Source organism: Peromyscus leucopus, chromosome 3, assembly GCF_004664715.2.
Source record: "Peromyscus leucopus breed LL Stock chromosome 3, UCI_PerLeu_2.1, whole genome shotgun sequence".
Classification (NCBI taxonomy): Eukaryota; Metazoa; Chordata; class Mammalia; order Rodentia; family Cricetidae; genus Peromyscus; species Peromyscus leucopus.
Genome location: NC_051065.1, coordinates 20,130,615 through 20,154,921, shown reverse-complemented (window position 1 = coordinate 20,154,921; position 24,307 = coordinate 20,130,615). Strand labels below are relative to the sequence as shown.

Below are 24,307 nucleotides of genomic sequence, written 5' to 3'. Positions count from 1 at the left end.
CTGCACTCCTGGCTCACAAGTTTCTGCTTCAGTGTCTGAGCTGATGTTATTCCTACATGTGTCTTGTTTCCCGCTAGCCAAGGGTGAGTTCCCGCAGAACAGAATATGTTAACATGAATGTTCCTGTCCCATATTGCATCTGATTCCACATTTTATTTATGTACAGACAACACTGGACACAAAGTCACAGTGGACAGAAAGTGATGTAGCTCTTCGAACTCAACTGATTTTCACAGGGTTCCTCACTTTGTCATTCACACGCAATATGACTTGGAACATATCACTTACCCAAGCGCTCATCTTCCTTGTCTGCAGAAATGAGTAGACCATTACCTTCTTTATACAATCATGAGTAACAAATGAGTTGAGACATTGCCCAGCTCAATGCCTGGAACATAAGGGCCACTTAAAGCATGCTGGCTCTTTTCTCTCCAGGAAATATTAGATTCTGTTTTTCCTGAAAACAGCTTGACTTGAGGGCAAAGCTAGTAATTTCTGGGTAAAATTTCTCTAAGTTAAATGTAGGATAATCCAGTCCTTATAAGTAATTAAATAACCAGAAATTTCACAATTGTTAAAAGCCTAATTTTAAACATTTAAATTTCCTAAATTGCTTTGGAAACTTGATAATGAGTAAATATGACTAGCCATGCTCAAACAGTTTTTTAAAAGATGTACAAGAAGACACTCTGAAATCCTAATAGTCTGCATGAGATAAGATGTAAGTCAGTCCCTCTACACCTTGTAATTCCTGTTATAGGAAAACTGCCAAAGGCATTTTCCTGGTGTTCTCACTAACGCACTGCCTGTTTGCTAAAGAAACTTAAAAGCCAAACAAGTTAAAATATTTTTAGATGGAAAAAAAAAAAAAAAGAAAACCTGCAAGTGGGTGTGAACGATGAGACCCAGATGTGAAGTTGTGGGATGCTATTCCAGACACATCTGGCTGCTCTCTGGCCCCTGCGGTAGTGGTGCCGGTGTTTACAGACTTGCCTTTTCACATGTGACATAGTTAAACTTCAGATGGACAGTCTGGAGACTTCTGTGTTTATCTGGATGTTAGCTTCATTGAATGGGCTCTGAATCAAAGGCCTTGCTTAATCAGCTTTGATTCATCTGCTGAGGAGCCTTTTCTAATAAAGAGTGATGACTTCCCTTGGTAGCCACATCCATGTGTGCTGAGTGCCTATGCCTCTTCTATAGCAATGAGTGAACTGTAACTCTCTGTAGTGGAAAGAATGAATAAAGCCACATGGAAGACTTAGATTTAGTTACGGTCCATAGGAAGGAAAAGTCAAAGTTCACATTTATAAAAGTGTTGTTCAATTTGAATATGTGCATAGCACAGTGAACAGGAAGAGAAAATGAGACTATATGTGAGAAGAGGTTCATATAAGCTGTAATAATTGTGGGGTGTAACAGAGCCCCTCATGAGAAGCCCAGGTAAGGGTGGCATTGGGGTGACACGTGTTCTAACTTAGATATGGCTCATGAGTCGCTCTCTTTATTTGATCACGCTCAGGACAGAGTTCATGTGGGGTGAGAAGGTATTTTCAACATCCCTTTAGAGCAGTGGTTCTCAACCTTCCTAATGCTGTGACCCTTTAATACAGTTCCTCATGTTGTGGTGGCCCCAAACATAAAGTAATTTTCATTACTACTTCATAACTGTAATTTTGCTACTGTTATGGATCGTAATGTAAATATTTTTGGAGATAGAGGTTGCCAGAGAGGTTGTGACCCACAGGTTGAGAACCACTGCTTTAGAGCCTTCCTTGTTATTGTATGATTATGCTTTTATATTAATTGATTTGATTACTGTGGTGTTTGATAACAAAGGAATTAATATTTATGCTGATCACAGAGTTACTGAAATAAAAGAGAGTTTCTGAAATAAAAATTGTAATTGTTTAATAGATTTTTTTTTTGCCTTAACACATCATGTGCTGGGATTTATCCAACCATGGGTTCAGAGATAATAAAACAACAACAACAACAATAAAAACACCCTAGTCCTAATACTCAAGGAGCTTGTGATTTAGGGAAATACACAGCGAGAAAGGAACAGACTACAATTGAACAATCGCTTTAATATAGGCATAAAAACTCATAGGTGCTAAGAGGCCCTCCCGGGAGGGCAGATGGTCAGGATTGTCTGGAGGCCTTAGTATCTTTATTCAGTCTCACGGGCGAGTTAAGGGGTAAGCAACACAGAGGGATCCCCAGCGAGCAGGAGATCAGAATCCTAGGTACAGAGATAGTACCTGTGTGCTTCTCAGTTACCTGGTAAGACTGGGTAGAGAGTGCTCATGGGTGTAAGGAAAGGTCATAAGATACTCTTCAGGAGCAACAGAGAAGGGCACACCAGAAAGGATTCTACATGACTCGGATTTTCGCTTGAAAGCCGGGATAAACCATTAATTGTCAAGCTGAGGGTGACCTGCCAAATACACACTTTACAAATTTATCCTGGCAGAGGTTGGAGTAGGGGATAGTGGCCATAGGCAACTGTGGAAAGCCCGAGAACAGGCAGCTACTGAGGAGTCTTATAGGCTCCCTCATCAGACAAGAAGTTAACTTGGGTGTCTCTGCCCTTACGAATGAAAACAAAATGGAGATTCAAAATGTATGTAGTACTTAGTGATAGACAGCGTGTGGGTGGAGAGAAAGGAAGGAGTGAAAATGAAAACAGAACGCCTGGTTTGGCCAGTGAGATGAGACCAGGTATCAGGCACAAACTTAGGGAGCCCTGGGCAAGCAGTAAGCTTTGTGAGGAAGCCTATCAGCATATTTTCTATGTGTTCCTCATGATACTGGTAAATTTCCTGACATCCCAAGCAAACCCCAGTGGGCAGTCAAATACTAATATTTACAGCTCTGAGAAATACCAATCCTACAGAGAAATTTGGAAATTATAAACATATTAAGATTTTAAAAGCCATTGGGATTGACAGGATCACCTAGAAAGAAGGTAAAAATAAGAGGAAAAAATAAGAAGAGAATAACCTTGTCGAGGTTATTGTATGTATGTAACAAAAGGAGAATCTGCATGGGTTTTGCAAAGCAGTAAAGAAAGAAAATCAGAACAAAAAGTTGTCATGGGAACCAATATAGAAAAAAGGAGAGGGTAGGCCAAAGTGATTGATTCTATAGGACTCACGCATGTTTCCAGTCTGGTAACCACGCAAGCACACACAAATGTGAGAGAGAAAAGAAGCAGGGTGTATTGATTTGATATTAAATGCGCCAACTTTTAAAAAAGATTGAACCACTTGAAGTGTGTAACACAGCGCAAATCCGTAGGATGAGAAATTTCTTATGAGACAGCTGTGGTGGTGTACATTGGTGGGATATGTTGAAGGCATCAACGTGGGAGGGTCATGGGAAAATTCCTATGCCATCATCTTAACGTAATGAATTCTTGTAATCTTTCATTTAGTACCCTGAGCTGATGGTTGCTTCTTACAACAACAATGAAGATGCTCCCCATGAACCAGATGGCGTGGCCTTGGTTTGGAACATGAAGTTCAAGAAAACCACACCAGAATATGTCTTCCACTGTCAGGTAGGAGTCAGCAGAGTAAAAATAGCTCCCATCTCCTACCAGACCCAACACACTTCAGGCTGTACTGCATCTGTCCTGGGCTGGGAGGAAGAAGCGAGTTTAAAAATGGAATTGTTGACAATTTTGGAAAATTCCCCCACAGTAACCTAATGTTTTGGGAAAGTGGCAGCCCTCTTCAAATGGTTAGGAAGCCTGCTTGGGGACTGTGTGTCATTTGCTTTCTATTTAAAACAGCCCCCAGGAGGATGAGTCGCCAAAGACCTCGCACTTAGGAAGAAACTGTGGTGTGCCACTTCCTCTGCTCAGTGCGGCATATGCTTGCCCACCCATGTGGATGCCCTCAAAGCATTACCAGACGAGCTCGCTCCTGTCTCTGAAACGCACTCCAGTGGATGTTGCCGTTTCTATGTCTGTAGGCACCATACTGTTCTGGAGATAATGATACTGTTGAAGCTGAGTGGGGGCGGGGGAGACTGACCACCAACACCACTTGAATTGCTGAGAAGCGTAGATGGTGTTTCTACTTTGCAAATGCAGATTCCATCAGAGAGTGGGGGTGTTTTAGTTCTTGTGCCTAATGACATGTGTCTTCTCTTCCATTTGACAAGCTGGGACTGAAATTAGGCAATACTTGGATATGTTCAGCTCCGCTCTGTTGCCATGACTTTGACCAAATGACAGGCCTTGGCATGGGTCAGGGATTGTGCACAGGAAAGTAGAAAGCAAACACTCTACCTCAAAAATTCAGTTCCTCAAATATTAGAATTCAGAGGTACCAAGAACTACCCTGAAAACACGCCTCTATAGAGGTAGGGAGGTAAATCTGCTGGTCTCATCCTAGGAAGCTCTGTGCCATTTTATATCTAAGACCTGAGTGTCTTTTTGAACTGAAATATGTTTACACTTTAGGACATTATCAGATATAATTTGAGGAACAGGAGCTGCTGGAATAAAAGGCCCAGCTTCAACGTGATTGAGTAACCTCTAACTCTGGCCATGTTTTTCTAATTTGCTATCTCACAAACGGCTTAACAAGAAGTCTAGGCCTGTGTAGTAAATAACCTTTATTTTCTGGACCTTTGAAATGAGAACAGTTTTTTTTTTTTTTTAAACATTATCAAGTTTGTCAGTCTGATAGGCTCTTTTTGTAAACATAGAAGCACAAAATCCTAATTTTGTTCAGTTTTAAGGGGTTTGCTGCATTGCCAGGAAAATACTATAAGGATTATGGGATAAGGGGAAGCACATTTTTGAAAGCCAGGGCCTTTTAAGCTGTTTTGATATACAGAAAGCATATCTTTAATTTTAAAGCTCCAAGAAGTAGTTCATGCTGTTTCAGTCAATGCTTACGATGTTTATCATAACTTCAAGTTTTTCTAATTCTATTAACTGAGTACAGTGGCCTGTGGCAATAGTGGGTAATATGGTTAATATTCACAATATTATATAGTAAACAAGACAATAGGATCATGATAATACTTAGTAAAGAAGCAAGGACCAAAGATCTTTGAAAGCATCAGAATTTTTAAAATTATTTGTTTCATCATGGCACAAAGCTAATAACAGTATTCACTGAGGCAAGAATCCTTTCCTCCTTCTCATGGCGGCTTATGACTTAATAATTACTTAAATGATTATTGGGCTTTAGTTTTAGTTTCTCATTTAAATGATCTATTGTACTATTTTAGAAGAAAATATGGTCCTGATTTTATTTTTTTAAATCCAAAAATATGTGCATAGACAAGATAAAGTCACATAAGAGTTACCAAAAGATACTGAATAAAATCTCTCCATCTCCCAAATTGCCCCTACCATCTTTAATTCATCTGGTGACCAGAAGCAGGGGGCAATTTAAAGCTCTGTGTGCTATCCCAATTGGGAAAACTGGTCGTCTGACTCAGCAACTTCAGATAAGTCAAAGCTGTTTCATTCAGCGGCACGTGCATCTGAAGGTGTTTAATAGCAAAACTATGGTCTCAGAAATGAAATGGGTGGTTCATGTAAGTGACCTAGATACTCATGAAGGGCACACTTAAGGAAAATGAAAAATCAAAAAAAGAATCCTAATTGCAGAATGCACTCCGCTGTCTAGTTTGTGCTGGTATTTAATGGCTCTTAGGCATTCTAACGATAGCAGCTGCAGTGGGGAGACTGTAGACCCCGCTTTCTGAAAGGTGAAGAGAATGAGCTCTGAGCCCTCTTGGGACAGAGGGAAAGATAGAGCAGTGACAGCAGAAGTGACCACAGTCAGCCCTCTACATCCTCTGGTTCTGTACCCACCAAGTCGACTCCCCATGGCCTGGGAACATTTGAAAATAAATGTCTTCCGAACACATGCATAGCTTTTGTCACGGCCCTCTGAGTAATAGAACAACAAGGTGCATAGTGTTTGCGTTGCATTATGTATTGCAAATAGTAGCGAGGGTGCTTTAAGTATACAGGGAGATAGAGACAAGTTGTATGAAAACACCACACCCTCTTCCACAAAGATTTGAGCATCTACAGACACTCAAAGGAAGGGCGGTCCTAAACCCAGTACCCCAAGGATACTGAGGCACAACCATGTGAAATCCTTCTAAAGATTCCTGGGTATGTCAGGCAAGGTTCTTAGGAGTTTTATATTCCTAGAAAAATAGAACCAATGGGATATATATATATATATATATATATATATATATATATCAGATATTCAAAAGAAAAAGGTATTCATTGAGAGAAAGAGAGAGGGACTGAGAGACAGACAGAGATAGAGAGAGAGAGAGATTTAAAAAAGAGAGACTTTTAAATGAATTTACTCTTAAATCATGAGGGCTAGCAAGCCCAGAATCTATGGAGTTGGCCAGAAGGTGGAGATTTAGATAATGGTGGATGCTGTGGTCCTAAGGTTGAAATCTATAGCACAGGCCAGCAAGTCAGAAGTTCCATGCTGCCAACAGAATCAGTTCCTCTTTGGGAACTCCAGCTTCTGCTCTGAAGGCCTTTGGCAGATTAGATGAAGCCATCTCTCCTTACTGAAGATAATCTACTTTACTCAAAGTTTACTGATTTGAGTATTAACCATACCTAAAATATACTTCCCACTGACACCTAGACTACTGTTTCAACCATAAACTGGACACAGAGTAGCCAAGTTAACATATAAAGTTAATGTTTTGATTTTACCCCAAGCAATCCAGGAAAACAGTATCTTTCATAACTCCTAAAATGAAACTAATTGCAGATCACTTGGGGATAGCAAACAAATAAATTCATGTGGAAAGTTTAACTTGAAGAGAATATGAGCATCCCTTGATAAGAACAAACATATTTGAGTTCATGGGGAGTGTGTCTATGGCACTAAATCCTTTAACATGCACAAGTATTGAACATCTAGTGTTTACATTCCTTACCATAAGCTCTCAGTGGCTGGAGACTAGAAAGTGGCTCAGAAGAGTCGTGAAGCAAGATAAATACCGTGAATGGCCCAGCTAGGTTGAAATCAGCTGACATTTCTCCCAAAACCACTTCCGGTGTCATTCTGTACCAGTAAGGGGTGTAACCACGTGTAGGAGTGTGGCCTTGTGCTGTGGAGGGAGGAAGGTGAACAAAGAAGAAATGAAGCAAGCTGAGCCTTTGCCTACGCTGTTTGTGATAGCCATCTAGGTGACTTTAAGAAGGATGACGCCTGGGTCCTTCCTGTCCTCAGAAATTCTGATTTACTTCATCTGAGCAAGATGAGCAAGCATGGGAATTGTAGCAAGGACTTATTCAGATCATCAAAAGTTTCTCTCTGGCAGCTTGACATTCACAAGTCATCAGATTATTATGATTTTCTAACCTGACAGGCAAATTCAGAGAGCTCCCCAAATTAATGTGAGAAATCGGGCTTGGTACCATAGTCCTACAATCCTAGCACTCTGAGTGTGTGGGTGGTGGAGCTGAGGATGGGGCATTGTGAGTTGGAAGCCATCTTGGGATACATTTGTTTTTAGTTCCAAGACAGCCAGTGCTATAAAACAAACTAAAGTCAAACATATATGAGAAAACAAATTCCATCCCTCCCTTATAACCTATGTATGACTCTTCTCCTACATCTTTTCTGACCTCTGACAATTTTTATTTATTAAAACTGGCACTTTCAGGATACTAGCTCACCAAAATCAAATCACTCTCTGTGGCATTCCAGTAATTAAAGACTAGTTGAATAGTTTGCTCTAAGACACAAGACTGGGGATAGGAAAAGGTGAGTGAGTCGTATGATGACTGTGGTTTCATCATTTTAGCTAAGCATTTCTTGTAAATCTCCATTGATTCGTCCCATGTTTCCACTACATAATTGCCAATAAATCCGGTGGCTCACAAGACTATTGTTTCAGTAAACAAGCTTCAACTCAGTCTTCCGTTTGTAAGACCCAATGAGCTTTCAGCATAATCACAAAAAGCTTTCAGAGGAAGGCTCGTTTTTCTGTCATGAGGAGGAAAGGCCAAATATCTTCTCCTTCCATGGGTGGTTTCATGTGTCTACTACACTACATTTTCATGTGGGCACTGGGCCTGCATTTTCTATTTTCATTTCAATAAAAGCTGTCTATACTTGGAAAATATTGGTGCACTCTGCATAGAAATCAGCCATGTGGCCGGCCGGTCCCATCACAGTCTGGCAGCGCTCTTCTTGCCTTCTGTAGTGGCTTCACACACTCTCATTAGATTATATGTCTGACCACCCTGCATTGCTTACCCTGGTGTGGTCTTTCTCTTTAAAATGGAATGAAGAGAATCAGAAATATATATCTTAGAATTAGCTACATCCAAGTAAGTAAAAATGCTTTATTTAGTGGCTTAGTGTGGTCAGAGGTTTTCTTGGTTTTTTTTTTTTCCTCATTTTTCCTGATTTGGCTTCTTTGTTCGTGGCCTCCTCTTTTTGAGGATCATCTGGCAATTGCCTGCAACTGACCGTGGCTAACCCTCCACGGCTTCAGGGGGGAAGCAAACTGTGAAGCAGGGTGATATGAGCTGACGTGGTGGTGGGTGCCAGTGTTGAAACCCCAGGTTATATTTTTTTCCTATGTGTGGCTTCACTTCTCATTAAGATTCTACAAAGATTAGAGATTGAATTGCAACTGGTGGCCTCAGCTGCCCAGCCTGTGTGTCTGCTGAGGTTCCCAGTGGCCTCGAAAAGAGTTCCCCCTGTGAGGAGCAACAGTAATCCAGGAGAGAGCGTGGGCTGGCAGTTGGGACAGAAAGTTAGACATTGCCTCTCCATTCCTGGCTGACAATACAGCTGGCTGACCTGAGTGAGCTGTGCTGACTTTTGTTATGCTCCCTGATCCCATAAAGAGAGGCCTTCCACAGCCTCTGGGAGAATGGCAAGGTTCATTTCAATAAAGTCAGTTTCTCACCAAATTTTGTCCCTCCTCCAACCCAAACTGAGGCTCATAGTCCAAACCTATAAAGCAACATTGTATGTAAAATTGTTGGACACAAAGCTCTAAATGAATTTAAATTTATTTCCTAAAGTATATTGTAACCAATGAGTACTAGAATACGGCTTAATAAATTTTTATTTAATATAAAAGGAGGATTAATTTTCTTATGACCTACCTGATAAAAAGGAAGAAATATTTTTAAGTGTTTCTCTTGGATTTGCTAAAAAGTTCCTGTTAGTGACCAAGAAAGAAAAGAGACAAAGAAGAGAAGGTTCTTTGATGATCTGGGCTTTGCTTCCTATTCCTTGTAAGTTCCTGGCATTTCAGCTGAAAGCACATCATAGATGCTTTGTAATGGGAAAAAAATCCATGGTCAAGAACATGTAAGCCAAGGAGAGCCCAAACAGTTTTCAGATAAGATGTTTGATGCATCTCAGCATCACAAAACAGAAGAGGAGGCCTCAACAACTCCATTGTAGCTGTGACACACATTTCACAGTACAGAATTATGGAAAAGTACAGGTTATTTATATTAAGAACATCAAGGTAAAATCAACTTCTTACCAAGAAAAAAAAAAAGACAGAAACGCAGGACCAAATGAGAGGAACGGCCACTCGGTATCTTTATCTTCTGTAGTACTCTAGGAAAAGGCCTAAGTGACTTTAAATATGCATGCTGAAATGAAACACAGACATGAGGAAACATTTCTTTTATGCAACTGAATATGACTGGTCTGATGATTGAGGCTTGAACTAGATAGTGAGTCTTATTAAATAAAACAGCAGGCACTTCATCTTCCATTTGGCCCAAGAAGCTAGAAGAAAAAAGAAAGAAAGAAAACAGCCTTGCTGGCTTTCATTCCTCATCTACCCTCTCTTTGGATCTTCTCCAAAGAGTAAGTAAGACAAGGCCTGGGCACAGAAGGCTATGCCTTTAATCTCAGCACTCAGGAGGCAAAGGCAGGTGGATCTGTGTGAGGCCAACCCAGTCTACATAGTAAGTTCCAGGTCAGCCAGAGATACGTAGTGAGGACCTAATCTCAAACAAGTAACCTAAGAAGTAGAATTAGTCATTGAGATTATTACTAGGATTATTGCATGTATATATATATAATAGCAAAGAGATGGAATCCAAGGTGACTCCTCATCTGAACCCAGCAGTAAAGGACTGTGTACACCTCTCTGAGTGCTGATGACCAATGAGCAGTGAGTGACTTGATGCTACCACATCATAAGCATATAGCTTTGAGCAAAGTATCTTGAATTGTTTCTTCATCTCTCCATAGTACAGATGATCAAGCTGAAGCTTTCTGTTACGATAACTAAAGCTATCCCATTAACGTGCATATACATCTATATGTGGACCCCAGAGTTGCACATGGCATCCATTCTCCTAAATGTCCTTCCCTTCTCTTCCCGCCCCCGTGCTACAGCCTTGATAGGATTTTCTCCATCTGTGCTTCAAGGAGTTATTCTCAAGAACTGTTGGTCCTGGCGGTGATAACCAACAGGCAATGTAGACTAGTTCGCTGGCCTGGCACAGCCATGTCTATCTTCATTCCCCTGTCTCCTCCAGAGCTGCTCCCTGAAGTCAGAGAAACCTTGGTTTTGGAGAGTGGGGGTGAGGAATAAATGGGGATAAATAAGGAGAAGGGTCTATTTACTTCTTAATATAATTGTGATGATAAAATAGTATAGGAGCTAGTGAGATGGCTCAGCAGATAAAGACGCTTGCTGCCAAGTCTGATGACCTGAGTTCCACCCTCAGGATCCACATGGTGGAAGGAGAGAACCAACTGCAGCAAATTGTCTTCTGACTACCACACAGGCACTATGGCATGCATGTACATAATGCACATGTGTACACACACACACAAGCACACACTATATGCATATATATACATATATATGTATATAAAAATAGATAATGTGAATATGTTTGTCAGCTTGGGATGCCATAGCAAAATACAAAGATTGAAGATCCACAAACAACAGCAATTATTTCTCACATTTCTTTCTTTTCTTTTTTTTTTTTTTTTTTTGGTTTTTCGAGACAGGGTTTCTCTGTGTAGCTTTGCGCCTTTCCTGGAACTCACTTGGTAGTCCAGGCTGGCCTCGAACTCACAGAGATCCGCCTAGCTCTGCCTCCCGAGTGCTGGGATTAAAGGCGTGTGCCACCACCGCCTGGCTATTTCTCACATTTCTAAAGGCTGGAAAATCCAGAATCAAATCGCTGACTGACAAACTTCTGACTCGGTCTCTCCTCCTGGCTTACAGATGGTCACCCTCTTTCTGTGCCCTCAGATGATGGAAGAAAAGAAAGACAGCAAACTCTCCGGTGTGTCTTCTCATAACACTGATCGTAACATATTAGGGCACCACTCCCTCCATGATCTCATAAGTTTAATTATGTACTGTTTCCAAATGTCATCACATCCATTGTGAGAGCTTCAGTGTAAGGAACTCAGAGGATCAGGGACACAGCTCAGTCCACTGCAAAAAGTGAAAGAACATTCCATTTTCTTCTTTCACTATTATTGCATGATGGTTCCATGAGAAGAAGCTGAAACTAAGCGAGGCATTCTCATTTTTCTCACTTGGCTATAATCTTTAAGAAGTTTTACCCAGCTGGCAATTCATTCGTTCGTTCATTCATTCATTCATTCATTCATTCATTCATGAACAAACTTTCATGGGATACCCACCATGGCCATTCCCACTAGGCAACAGTTGGCTGGAATTCAATAGCTGTCCCTTCTCCATAAAACCCTTCCGATTTCCCTGGTCTTCACCAGACTTGATTTTCAGTTTTGAATCACCTGGCCTACTCTCCTCAGTTATGAGGTTCCTGGCCCCTGGTGGTGTTGATGAGACTCATATGTGTGCCCTTTTTATATACTTGTCAAGGAAAGAGGAAGCCCAGGACAACTCCAGAGTCCTCTCATCACAGTCGCTTAACCATTTATTTCCTTACTGGATGGCTAGGAGAAAGTTTCTGAGTCCTGGGAAGTAGTTAAGTGTGTACTTAAGTGCATGTGGCTATGGGGCTACACAGCCTGGGATTATGATTTAGATCTATTACTTACAAACTATTACCTTGGGCAAATCAAAGGCTTGTTAAGGAGACTGAAATAAATGAATGCACATGAAGCACTTGTGTGGGGCACATTTTTAAGTGTCCAGCAGACATCAGCTACAGTTACTACTTAAGGTGCAAGAATAAGTTTCAAAATCTGTAGTAATCTGTATTGTTCCAATAATAATAATGTAATAATGTAATAACCTAAATGGCATTGGTACAGGTCCATTTGTACACCATGTCTTTAGTTTATGAATGGAAAAGGTTGTGACTAAGGGGATCTAACAGAAAGAACTAGGGCAGCTGGGCAGCAGAAAGCAGGAAAAGGCATTTTTTTACTATGAGGACAAAATGAACTTACTAATGACTGGCAGGATTACCTGGACTTATATGGCTTAAATGCCATGCCTGCTGTTGCTCCTGGCACACGCTGGATACACATGCACTGTTTTGTTGGGTTTGGAATGTTTTGTTTTGTTTTCTGTTTTGGATTAACTACTCATACTGATGCCCTCAGCTACATAAAAGAAACGTCATAGCTCCCACAGCTATCAGAGTCCAGTGTAGACTGGGCTAGCCATTTGTTGACTCATGTAGAAATGAGTATGCATGGGCAATCTTGAGCATTTTCCTTTTCTTTTTTCAGATACCTAGGGTCAGGTTTAAAAGAGTAGCACAGTATCATGTGGTATGGTGGGAAGAAGTCTCAGGAGGGCAGTGTTCTCCCTCAGGGGTCTATGGAGGACAAGGAAACCTCATTCTTAAAAGGGAAGAAGAAAAAGCAGAGGTGGCTGGATGTTCCCCTAGGCTACCTTAATATTAACGTGGATTGTGCTATAACCAGACATCTATGTATGGCTGTAGGTTTTTTTGGTTTGTTTGTTTGTTTTTTGTTTTTTGTTTTTGTTTTTTTGTTTTTTTGTAGTCTAGGAATGGAATTGCCTCTTGGTCATCTATTTATAAAATATACCTTCTTTCCCTCTATGTGTGTGTGAGTGCTTGAGTTGCCTAATATCATCAGAATAATTGACCTGTTTGAATCCCCCAACTCCCATTACTAATAAACAAAGAGACTGATGTTTCCCCAGCCACACAGATTTTCACATACTTTCATCAGAACAATTCAGGCAGCAGAATGCCTCAATGGTGTGGCCACTGATCCCTTGCCCTTGCTAAGTCAAATAACATCCCACGCACACTCTTGCTATCCACCTATGAAAGTAGGTGAACGATGGAAGAAGGCATTGGTAGGAGAGGGAAGGGGCCAAGAGAACAGAGTGGAGAAGGGACTTTGGTCAAGGAACATTCCAGAAACTGCAGAAGACTAAAGTTTTTGGAGAACTCGATTTTTGAAACAAGTGTTTGTTATCAAAGAGAATTGTGAAAATAAAATTATCATCTGTACTTCCAGGAGAAGCCTTCTCCCCTTTGTTACAGCAAGGGGTCTGTATTTGGCTCTTCCCACGCGTGTACTGATTACTACTGTTGCAATGACATGCTTATTCCTAGCTAGAGAATTTAGCACAGTGTTTGTTCTCTTTCTCTTGGGTTGAAGATTTAGATTGGTTATTTTTACACTTGATCTTAGCTAAAAGACTGAGGTGTGCCTGGATTATTTTTAACTATAGTATCCTCAAAAATATAGTTTGTCTTATATACTAAAACCATTGTTAGTATCAGCATTTACAAGTTTTATTTTCCAATTCTAAAGCTGGTGTGTTTTCTGCCCTTGACTGTTTAAAAAAGTATTTTAATGCCTGTGATAATAAACTGTTATTATCATTATATTATATTATCATTATTTTAGCAATGTGTCCTTGCTTATCCTATAAGCTCACTCTTCCAGGGCTATGTGTCATAACTGAGCTCAAATACGAGTGTGCCTTATATACAACAAAAACTTTGGTCTCTTTAAAATAAGTTTGCTACAAATACATTCCGAAATATGCACAGAATGGGATCAAAATGTGGACGCAAGTACCCATGTTCATATAAATGCATGCACACAAATTCACCCAAGACTCTAAAATCCCAGTCAAAAGCTATATTTCATAAAAGAGAATTATAGTAATGTTGATAGTTGGCCAAAACCCCAAGCAGTGACAGAATCCACAGAGTGTCCTGAGAGGGAAGCCTTTGCAAAGCCACGCCTCGCCAGATGGTTCAGATTAGAGATGCTTAAAAGCACATGGCAGCATTAGTTTGGTTTAGAATTCATAGTTAATTCAGTAGATAGAATAATGCAAATTTGAAACCCTATCCTGTGTATCAGAAAAAAAACATCAAATCTTATGATTGCTCTTAGGGGAGGTTGGTATGTAATGTGTTGACTTTTAAATGGTCTAATTGAAATAGTAAAATTAACCAAGAAGGCTTAAAAAGGATTAAAATAGGAGGATGCAAGTCAAAAACTTTATCCTCTCGCCAAAGAGTTATTCCTCTAAGCTGTCATATCCAATCAATTTGTATGGGATACGACGGCCAATTGTCATTTCCTGAGATATACTATGTAAAGAGGTCATGTTTCAGAGGCAGCATGAAAAAATGGAAAAAATAATTTCAGAGCATGATGCCAAGAGAAACCAAAATGTCCTTAAAGACCACAAAGTACTGCCTGGATTCCCTCACCTTGCTAATAATAGCAGAGAAACAGCTTATGCACGAGGTTTTCCTTGGGCATTTTCAGCTTTCCCTCCTGTGGGCTCTTTGTCCCCACTGTCCCCATTCTTGTGTCTAAAGTCTACTGTGCCACCCTTGATCTCACAGCAGGACAGACTGGGAAGTGCTCTTTGGGAAAGCATGTAGGAGACTTGTGTTAATTCAGAATGCAGATTATCACGTGTGTTACAGCACAAACAAAAGCATTCCACTCATATGCTAAAACTGCTCCTAAAACAATGTTCACCCGAGGATTCAGTCTTCTAAGTCCCTATAACAGTAACACATTTTGAGAATTTCCAAGCATAAAAACTGGAGTTGTGGTTTTTAATAACTAAATAGAGCTTTACAATCAAAACAAATGTGCCTCTCCAGTAGCAAGGACACACACAGAGAGAAGTATGGAGGAAAGTTGAAAGAGTCGTGTACAGAATCTGTTGAATTCACAAGCATTTTTTATTTGTTTTTTAATTAACATACAGTTACTCACATTAACAGGGTAGTGTATACTGCTGTGGTACCCGTGTGTGTTGTTTAGTGATCGAATCGGGGAAGCCAGCACATTCGTCACCTCACATATACCATTTCTTTGTGGTGAGAACATTCAAAATGCCCTTGTCCACTACTTTGAAGTCTTCAGTACCCTGTTGTAATCGCAATCTCCCTTCTGTGCAGCAGAACATGGTTCTCCAAACTCTAACCTAGTGCTGTTAACCAGCCTTTCCTTATTCTCACTCCCGTCTTTCCACCTTCCGTCATGAGTATTATTACTTTTTCTTGGCAACACAGGCATTGTATTGGAGAATCTTAACTTCTAATCAAATATGATACATACATGCCAGCATAAAGGCTGGTCACAGAATTGTATTGTTTTATCTTCTGGTTATGCCTTCAATACTTGGGAATGGGAGGCAGCTGACTGATAGGGAAGATACAGTGTTTGAGGGAGCTCATGTGTTTCTTTCAATTTCTCAACACGAGGCCAACCTTTCAAAATTAAAGCCATTGAAAACGACTTGTTTTGTAGAAAGGAACTCATAGGAAAGAACCCCAGCTATGTGTGCCCTCCTCCCAAGCCACACATCTGATCATGATCCCTGTGGTTCTGGTGGCATTTCCTTCAATATGCTTGGTCACGTTCATGATAGCTCAGCTGATTTTCAGAATCAGTCTTCATTGATGATCACCTCTCTATACTTAAAGATTCAGAAACAAGCTGAGCATAAATATCCTGCCATTCAAGCCTGACAGTATGCTGGCTTCTTGGGAAAATGTTTGCTGGAGCCAAGTTCTATAAAATAACATCACTTTGGAAAACAAAGAGGAAACTACTTCTTAAATCAGACATGGTTCACTGGGTTGGGGGGGGGTGGGGTAAGGAATAGGATATTGTAATTAAATTGTTTTTTAAAATAACCACAACCTCCAAATTGTCCTGTATATGAATGAGAATTTCGTTACATTGGTTTCTTTAGTATGATATCTGATAATTTAGCACATTGTTAAGCATAATACCAAGTGACGAACTTGAACTTGTGAATCAAATGTTGGGGTTCTGCCTACTTTAACCAAGAGCAGAGGATTTTTTGTTGTTGTTGTGCACCTAATAACCAGGGATTGCAGCAAGAAGCTATTTCTTGGTCTTACTCATTTAGCTACCAAGTTCTCACTTTTCTTGTATAGTACGAAGGAAAACCAGATCTCCTTTGCTATACAGTAATGACATCACAGCCAGGTAAGGTAGTGCTTGTGTTCCAGAGAGAAGATGGTCAAGGGGCTCTGTGAGGTTCTCAGTCCTTTATTATTCCAAATTAAGCTTTAATTAAGAAATCTTTGCATGTCTTTTTACATGTTGTTCATATTGTGGACACTTACCCTGTATTGACAGTGTTGGGTATTACCTACAAATAGAATTAATTCAAGCCACAAATATTCTGCATTATTCTTCTCTACCTCAAAATCTTCTAGAGCAGGGAAAAAAAGGAGGGAGGGAGGGCAGGCATAAACTGTATGTTGTTATCCTACACAGTTCCCTAGGAGCTATAGATGTGACTAATTCACACCAATGTTTGTGTTCAAACTTCTTATGCAGCAGGGAGCTTCAGAGTATGATTTGTTCAGAAAAACAAGGGGAACTGGGCAAAGCTTTACATGGCTCTCTACAAAAATGAGCCCAGAGGTTCCTTAGCCAACATTTCTGGGCTTTTGAGGAAGTCTTTGACTCCCCCAGAAAACAGCATATTTGGAGCAATTTTATTAAGCATAAAAACTGGAATAGTGATCTTTCTGTGGCTAGAGGGAGCTCCATGAGAAAAGCAAATGTGCTTCTCTGGTAGCAAGAGGACACATGTGCCCTTACAGAAAAATATTAGAGAGAATTGGGAGGCCCTAACCTGATGGCAGATTAGATCAAAGTAGCACACTCCGGGCTGCAGAGATGGCTCAGCAGTTAATTACGAGCCATTGCTCTTTCAGAGGACAGGAGCTCAGTTCCCAGCACCCACAATTGCCTGTGATTCCAGCTGTGAGTGATTCGGTGTCCTTTAATGGCCTCCATGGGCCATGTATACATCATATACTATAACATGCACACACAAACACACACAGACAAATCATAAAAAAAAAAAAATCTTTAAAAAAGGGGGGGAAATGCTCTAAGTCTCCATATGCAATTTCTTAAATCAAAGAACAATGGATTTTGATTCCTAGTTATCATAAGCAAGATACCAAAGATGATATAGAATAAGCTTGCATAAAGTATAGGATAGATGGCAAAGACTATACCAGAACTTGAACTTCCTTCTCTCTGGCTCCGAGCCAGAGGGTCCATGTCCATTTGCTAAATTAGTAGTCAGTACCACCTGTGAACCAGCAGTAAGGCCAGACCAAGAAGAAAGGCAGCTTGCTGAGCTGTGGAGATCCACACATACTCAGCCACTATATTCATTGCCTGTTCCATCATGGAATGCTCTGCTGCGAAGGCCGATCTGACAGGGCTGGGATCGCAGGCAGCAGGTATGCCATGAACAACAAACCCAGATTCTTAACATATGTTTAATTGGAGTACCTCTCCTTTAAAATACCTCCTGATTCTAAGTCCACATCCTGATTTGCCCACTCTTGTTACCCTTCTCTGCTGCCTGTTCTGAATTAATCCTTTGAGGTGGTCATTCCCCGGAAAGAAAAAAGGAAAATGAGAAGAGAGACGCAAAGTTGGGAATGTGAATGAAAGAGAATGGGAGAAGGCAGCGGGAAGGGGGTCATTAACTGGAGTCTGCCTGCAGGAGCTGGCTTGTCTGGGCTGTGGGAGAAAGGGGAGGTAGAGGAAGAAGAGAACTAGAAGCCAACGGCTCTCCAGAGGTCACTTGCTAACATCCCTACTAAAGAATGAAGATTACTTTGTGCAATCGAGCTCAATTTACAGATTATTTTGATTCTCCGACGTACTTCATCTCAAAGAATTGGTATAATCTAAAAAATGGTTAAAGTTATTAAAACAGTTTCCATAGTAGAAAATTAAATGATTTTATTAACTGTCAAAGTCAGTGTTAAACCGAGATAATTTGAATTATATTTCATATAGTGATCATGTCACCCGGATGTCTAAATATTCTTTGTAAAAGTAATAATCCTTGGTTCTGATTTCTCATCAACAGAAAACTGATGAAAGGTTAAGAGTATTAAGCCACCATCTTTACTATTTGTGAAATTTTAATAGGAGAACAGATTTGGGGAAAATATTTATGTAAATATGTTTTCCATCTTGGAAGAATTAACCCCGTGGGAGACTGTCTAGATTTTTCTTTGACAAATTTGCTTCTCAAAAGACCCGAAAACTATTACAAATGTTTTACATGTACTTAAAAATAAAATAGCAATAGTTTATGCTATTGAATTTGTATATAAAATACAAAATACCTTAATGAATATAATGAGAGCAACATACTATACTGCTTCAAATCACCAGAAATCATTTTCTATCTATGTAACATATATATCCATCAACTGTCATCTGTCATCTATCTGATCCAAGTTTTCCTAAGTCACATAAGAATGCTCTTAAAATAAGGTCCTAGTAGGCTAGAAACATTATTCAGTAGCAAAAAGCACAAGTTACTTTTGCAGATGACCCAGATTTGGTTCCCAGTACCCACATCAGGAGGCTCACAACCATCTATAACTTCAACTCCAGGTGATCTGATGCCTATTGCCTCCAAGACTGCACTTACATGTATGTGTGTGTGTGTGTGTGTGTGTGTGTGTGTGTAGGTGCACACGTGTCCCTGTGCGCGCACACACACACACACACACACACACACACACACACACACACATCCCTACACATAACTAAAAAATAAAAATAGATAAATCTTTAAAAAATAAGGTCCTATTGATAGAATGGAATAGATTTGTTTCCAACTTAGACTTCTGGACTCTTCAAATACTACCATTTTTTTCTGGAAGTTTCAAGAGAAAATAGCAATTGTATTCATGAATAAAAATTCCAGTACCTGCCAGTGAACCAAGAGCATTTTGAAGTCACTCTAGTTTCTATACCCTTTGGCCTTGCCCTCTGACCTGTGTCCATCTGAAAACTGATGTCACTATCTATACAAGCTTTACTCTTGTGTCCCAGTTTCCAGAGCCTCATCATGGTTAATGATGCAATAGCAAGAACACAGAGCAGCTCAGTTTCCTCTAGAACTTCTAGACAATCAAGTCAGAGAATACTCCATAAAGAACGTGACCCAATTACTCTGTCCCTCAAGTTTGTACTGTCTGAAGGAAGGCCAGTCAATGCAAACTGATACTCCACTGTCTTCAGCATCTGTAATAAATATAGTCTTTATATTCTACCAGTGGTACCTTTATGAAAATGTAGTTCTGACAGGCCAGTCTCACTTGCTGGCATTATTTTTGCCCATCCAAACTATAAACAATGCTTATGATCAGACTGGACTGCTTAATGTTATTTCAGGTATGATGGTCTTTATTTCAATGCTAGGATAGCGTACATTTTCCCAGAACAATTCAACAGATGGTTACTGTGCTATTTATAACATAGTAGTTAACACAATGTTAACTACTAAGAACACAATGATGAATACACTCTGTTCTCTGCCTTTAAGGAATCTGTCACTCAAAAACAGAAGAAAAGGTGGCTGGAAAGACAGATCAGTAGTTAAGAGCACTTACTGCTCTGGCAGAGAACCAGAGCTCAGAGTAGACTTGGAGGTGGTTTGGTTGGTGTCAAAGGCCTTTGGAAGGCTGAGCTAGCTCACATTAGGCAGAAAGTGGCCTCTTTAGGTAGAATACCTTGCCTCCTACTTCAGGATGCTACAAATGGCCTGAGAATGGTTGGTGAACCACAGGTATTCCTAAGACTGGTTCTTATTAGCCAGAAAAACTTGAAGCCTTGCTCTTCCTTCTTGATGTGAAATGATACCAATGCAGTCAGTTACTATTTAGACAAGTGAATGAGGGCTATTCGTTTGGGAGAAAATATTCTTAAGGAAAAACTGGCCTCGGGAGTCAATGAAAGGCCTTAGGGGCTGGAGGAAGAGTATATCTTGTGGGTCATTCAAGAACACAGGAACGATGGGCTATTCTGTTGATGCTGTAGAGTTAAGTCCACCTAATCAAAATCATAAGGAAAGCTTTACCTTTCCATAGATGTTTTTGTTATACTACAAATAAAATATGTGGCTCAAACCTTGGCACAGTGTCTGTCTACGAAAGGCGGAATATTTGAGGAAGAGAAATGCCTAAGAGAAGCTTGCATTACCAGATGCTTGGCATCGCGTAGTCAAAACATTTTGAATGTGTTTTTAAAATAGTCTTCCAGATTTGTGACAACTTATAGCTAGCCATAGCCCTTATCTACATTTTGGAAAGGAGTTGGAAATCTGAGGTAGTTACTCAAATTATATAAGAAAATCGAACTCTTATTGCCTTCCTAGCATGATTGCCCTTCAAAAAAGTAATTTAATTCTAAGTTGGGGAGGTGGGGGGAGCCTTTCTACAGATCTATTTAACATTGCATTTACCTTGAAAAACAATAACCACAGAAGGGCATCTTCCATACCTTGGGCTTGCCCTATAAAAGGTATCATTGCCACTAAGTTTTGATCTGTCCCTACATTGGGAGATTCCAACTAATTCAGAAGTCCACATCATTTTGTGATTGTTTTCTCTACTCCTTGATAGCAAGTATTATTTATTCCATACAAGTCAATTTACCCAATTTCTTTTCATTTTAAAATTAATGTTCAAAAACAAAATTGAATAAGGAAGAAAATTAAAACATAGTGGAGATTTCTTTTAATCCTTGAATAAATTTTTTCAACAAAAATTTTTATTTTTCACTGAAAATTATAGGTTGTGTGATTCCTATGGTAGGCCACTTCTAGGAGCACACAGTAGGTGCTAAGTATTCAGTAGTTGGTCTAGAATCTAAGGGAAAATAGTTCAGTGGAGGTTTTACCTTGTGAGCTTTACATAGATATCCAGATATTTTGACAGATAATTTTATCATCTAAGCTAAGAAATATTCTAATTGTTTTTAAGATCCTCAGTGTGTCAAGCTGCGGTTTTGCTTGCTACTGGTATGACGTCATTGTCAGGTTTAAGATGAAATGATGCCTGGTAGCAAACCCTAACGTGGAATTGCATACCAGGTGGGTCTTCAATAATTCCACCTTTCTGCACTCATACTAAGTACAGTGCTCAACTAATTTTCAAGTCTTCTTCATTTTTCTTTGCTGTCTTTATATTTGATATACTAGTAAAAGTAGTGCTGGGTGAGAATAGATTGTTACCCTTCTCTGAATTCTACAGTTAAGTTAAAGATAAGATGGCACTCCTGTAATTTCTCTGAGAGAAAAGCCTGAGCTGCACGGACTAGTTGGCATAAAGTGTCAACCCCTTCCAAACAACTGATAAGTTAAAAATCTCTCCCTCTGGGTTTCCTGCCAAAGCCATCCTGAACCCTTAGCTGCTTCAGTGGGTGTCCGTGGGAGGGAACTAAATGTTTTAATGCCAGGGGCACCAGAGCTGAACAGCTTTGGCCAAAGTTGGGAGCTGGCAGAGTCCTTTAGAGAATATGACCTAGATTTAAAAGATTTGGAGAAGGAAAGTTTCTGATGCAGAAGGATTTAATAATGGCACAGTTTAAGGTTTTGTTCTTAGGATTCTAATGTGCCATGTCTTTACTCCTACCTGAGGATTCACCTTCTTCCTTGGTGGTTTAGGACAACTGCCAAGGACATGTAGAAAGGACCTTTAACTCTCTAGCACAGCTTGATCACCATCTGTCTTGAGAGGACAGTGAACAATCCACATAATCTGGTTAAGAAAATCTGCCCCCAGCATATTATATTCTACTAGGAAAAAGAAAGTAGAGTCAATGTGCATTTTGAGCCAAAATATCCTGGCAATATAAAGGTTGTATGTCTAGGCAAGATCTCAGGTATGCGTGTGACTATGGCCATTACTGTTGATCACTCATGGGAACCAGCTAACACTACATATAATGCAAAGTATTTAATTTTCCATTTTCTCAAAGAGTCCACAAATTTATTAAATATTTATTGAAGACTATGGTAGACAGAATAATTACCCAGAGATATCAGAACCCTGAGGTTGTTGCTTTACCTAGCAAAGAAACTTTGGAAATATGGTTACCATAAGCATCTTAAAATAGGGATGTCATCCTGTACTAGTAAATAGGATGTTCATAAGTGAAACAAGTCAGCAAGAGCATCCCCTCAGATAAGGAAAAGTGATGACAGGAACCATCAGAGGGCTATGAGGGCGCAAACTGGACCAACCATGGCTGACTTTGACAAGGAATTAGAGTGGCCACTAGAAGCTGAGCCAATAGTCCAGAAACTGATTCTCCCCAGTGCCTCCAGGAAAAAATGCAGCTCTCTCCATCCCCTCTATCTTAGCCATCCTAACCTCCAGCTTGGTAACTTAGTGACTCCCTGTTGTTCTAAGCCTCTATTGCAGTGGTTCCTTATAGAACAGATGAGATACTAATACCAACCTCTGCTGTTAGACGCTGTTCTAGGCACTGGGACCAACCCACGGAAAGCAATCGAGCTTTTCTGCTCCTGTGAAGTACACGAGTCCCACAGGCCCTTTGCATTTTGCCTATGGAAAAAATTAAGCCTGAGAAAATTTGCATGATTCCCCCAGGGAAAATCAGTCTTCATAAACCTCCCTATGACTTGTGCATCCTGTGAATATGGGGTTCTTGGAGGGTGCATCCTGCTGCACAATCTGTTACCCAAGGGTTGTGCTGCCTCCCTCTTACCCCAGGGCTAATAGCAATCTAATCGTTTTTGCTTATAGGGAATTAGAACCCTCTGTAGAACATGGTCCTGAAAGGGTTGGACAGCCTAGGCTACAATGTCAAGAGAAGTGACTTTCTCTAACACAGAGGCACCTGATCGGGAAAAACTCTGTCCCATGGGATTTTAACCACAGAAACAAAGCGGCACTGCTGCAGTCAGAGATAGCTGCTAGAACTTGAGTCTCTGAGCTCTTCAGTCACTGCTCCTCTCCCCACAGACACGAGGTGCCACGGTTCCTGCTGCTGCTACAGAATATGACATGGAAGTGTGCCTTTTCTAACCTACTTCCCAGCATAGTGTGGATTACAAAGGGAAGTTAACATGTGAAGAAACCCTTTGGAATCTAGAGGGGCCATGTTCCTTCTCTTGCTATATTATTTGGCTGGAAATGTTGGTGTCATTTTCAAATGTGGGGTCTGATTTAATAGAGGCAGCCAACCACCATGGATCTCATCAAATGGGGCTCAGAACATATATAATAACTTTCAGTTGAGAGCGCATGGGGAGAGCCATACAAAATATTTTCAAGTTTTGGAGTGGTCTGACCAATAAGGCAAAATGTATTCAAAGGGAGCTGAGAAATCAAGCTTAAGGATCTTGTTTTTCAGGGCTATTATAGACAATTCGTTATAATTTATCACACTGATACTCTTAGATTGGATGAAGCCCAAACACAACTGAGTTCGATGCATATTAAATTACCTCTTACTTAAAAGGAGGGTGGTCTCACCAGGGCAAGATGGAGTTCATTAGCAAGCTGAGAAGGTTTTCTTAACTCTTCATTATCTGGTTTTACATTGTTCCGGATTCTCCCAGCATTAATGGGCATCTTTCTTTTTTCAATTCTTGGAAAATCACACTGGGTCCTTCGTGATCCTACCAGTTTCCAGTTCCAAAATTAGTGATAAAATGTTCTTCCTCACAAGCCTATAAACAAAACCCAGATTACTATAAACTCTGCTCTTGTCCTTTACATAAAATCAGCTGGTTTTCTCTTTTAGAAAAAAATGAAAGAAAATATTGTCTTTATGTATATTTTATTTAGAACTGCATGTAGCAAATTAGTTCATTCCAGAATGATAATTGACTGGCACACACAGTGGGTGTGCTGTGGCTTGTTTAGAGTTTACCTCTGTCATTAGAGGAAGTATATGGTCAAGTAGAGACTGAGCTCGCTCCACATGGTCTCTAATAGAGCCCCAGGCTCTTGCCAGGACTGGGAACGTCAAAACCTACCTAAATG

At 40.2% G+C, this 24,307-nt stretch overlaps 1 protein-coding gene across 7 annotated transcripts in view; it reads left to right on the top strand.

Moving 5' to 3' along the window:
• Dync1i1 (dynein cytoplasmic 1 intermediate chain 1) overlaps positions 1-24,307 on the top strand; it is a 312,403-nt gene that overhangs the window by 205,878 nt on the left and 82,218 nt on the right. For all 7 annotated transcript variants that reach the window (XM_028869831.2, XM_028869834.2, XM_028869832.2 and 4 more), the window contains one exon: positions 3,440-3,565. In XM_028869831.2, the coding sequence (XP_028725664.1) occupies positions 3,440-3,565 (126 nt within the window). The remainder of the gene's footprint in view (positions 1-3,439; positions 3,566-24,307) is intronic.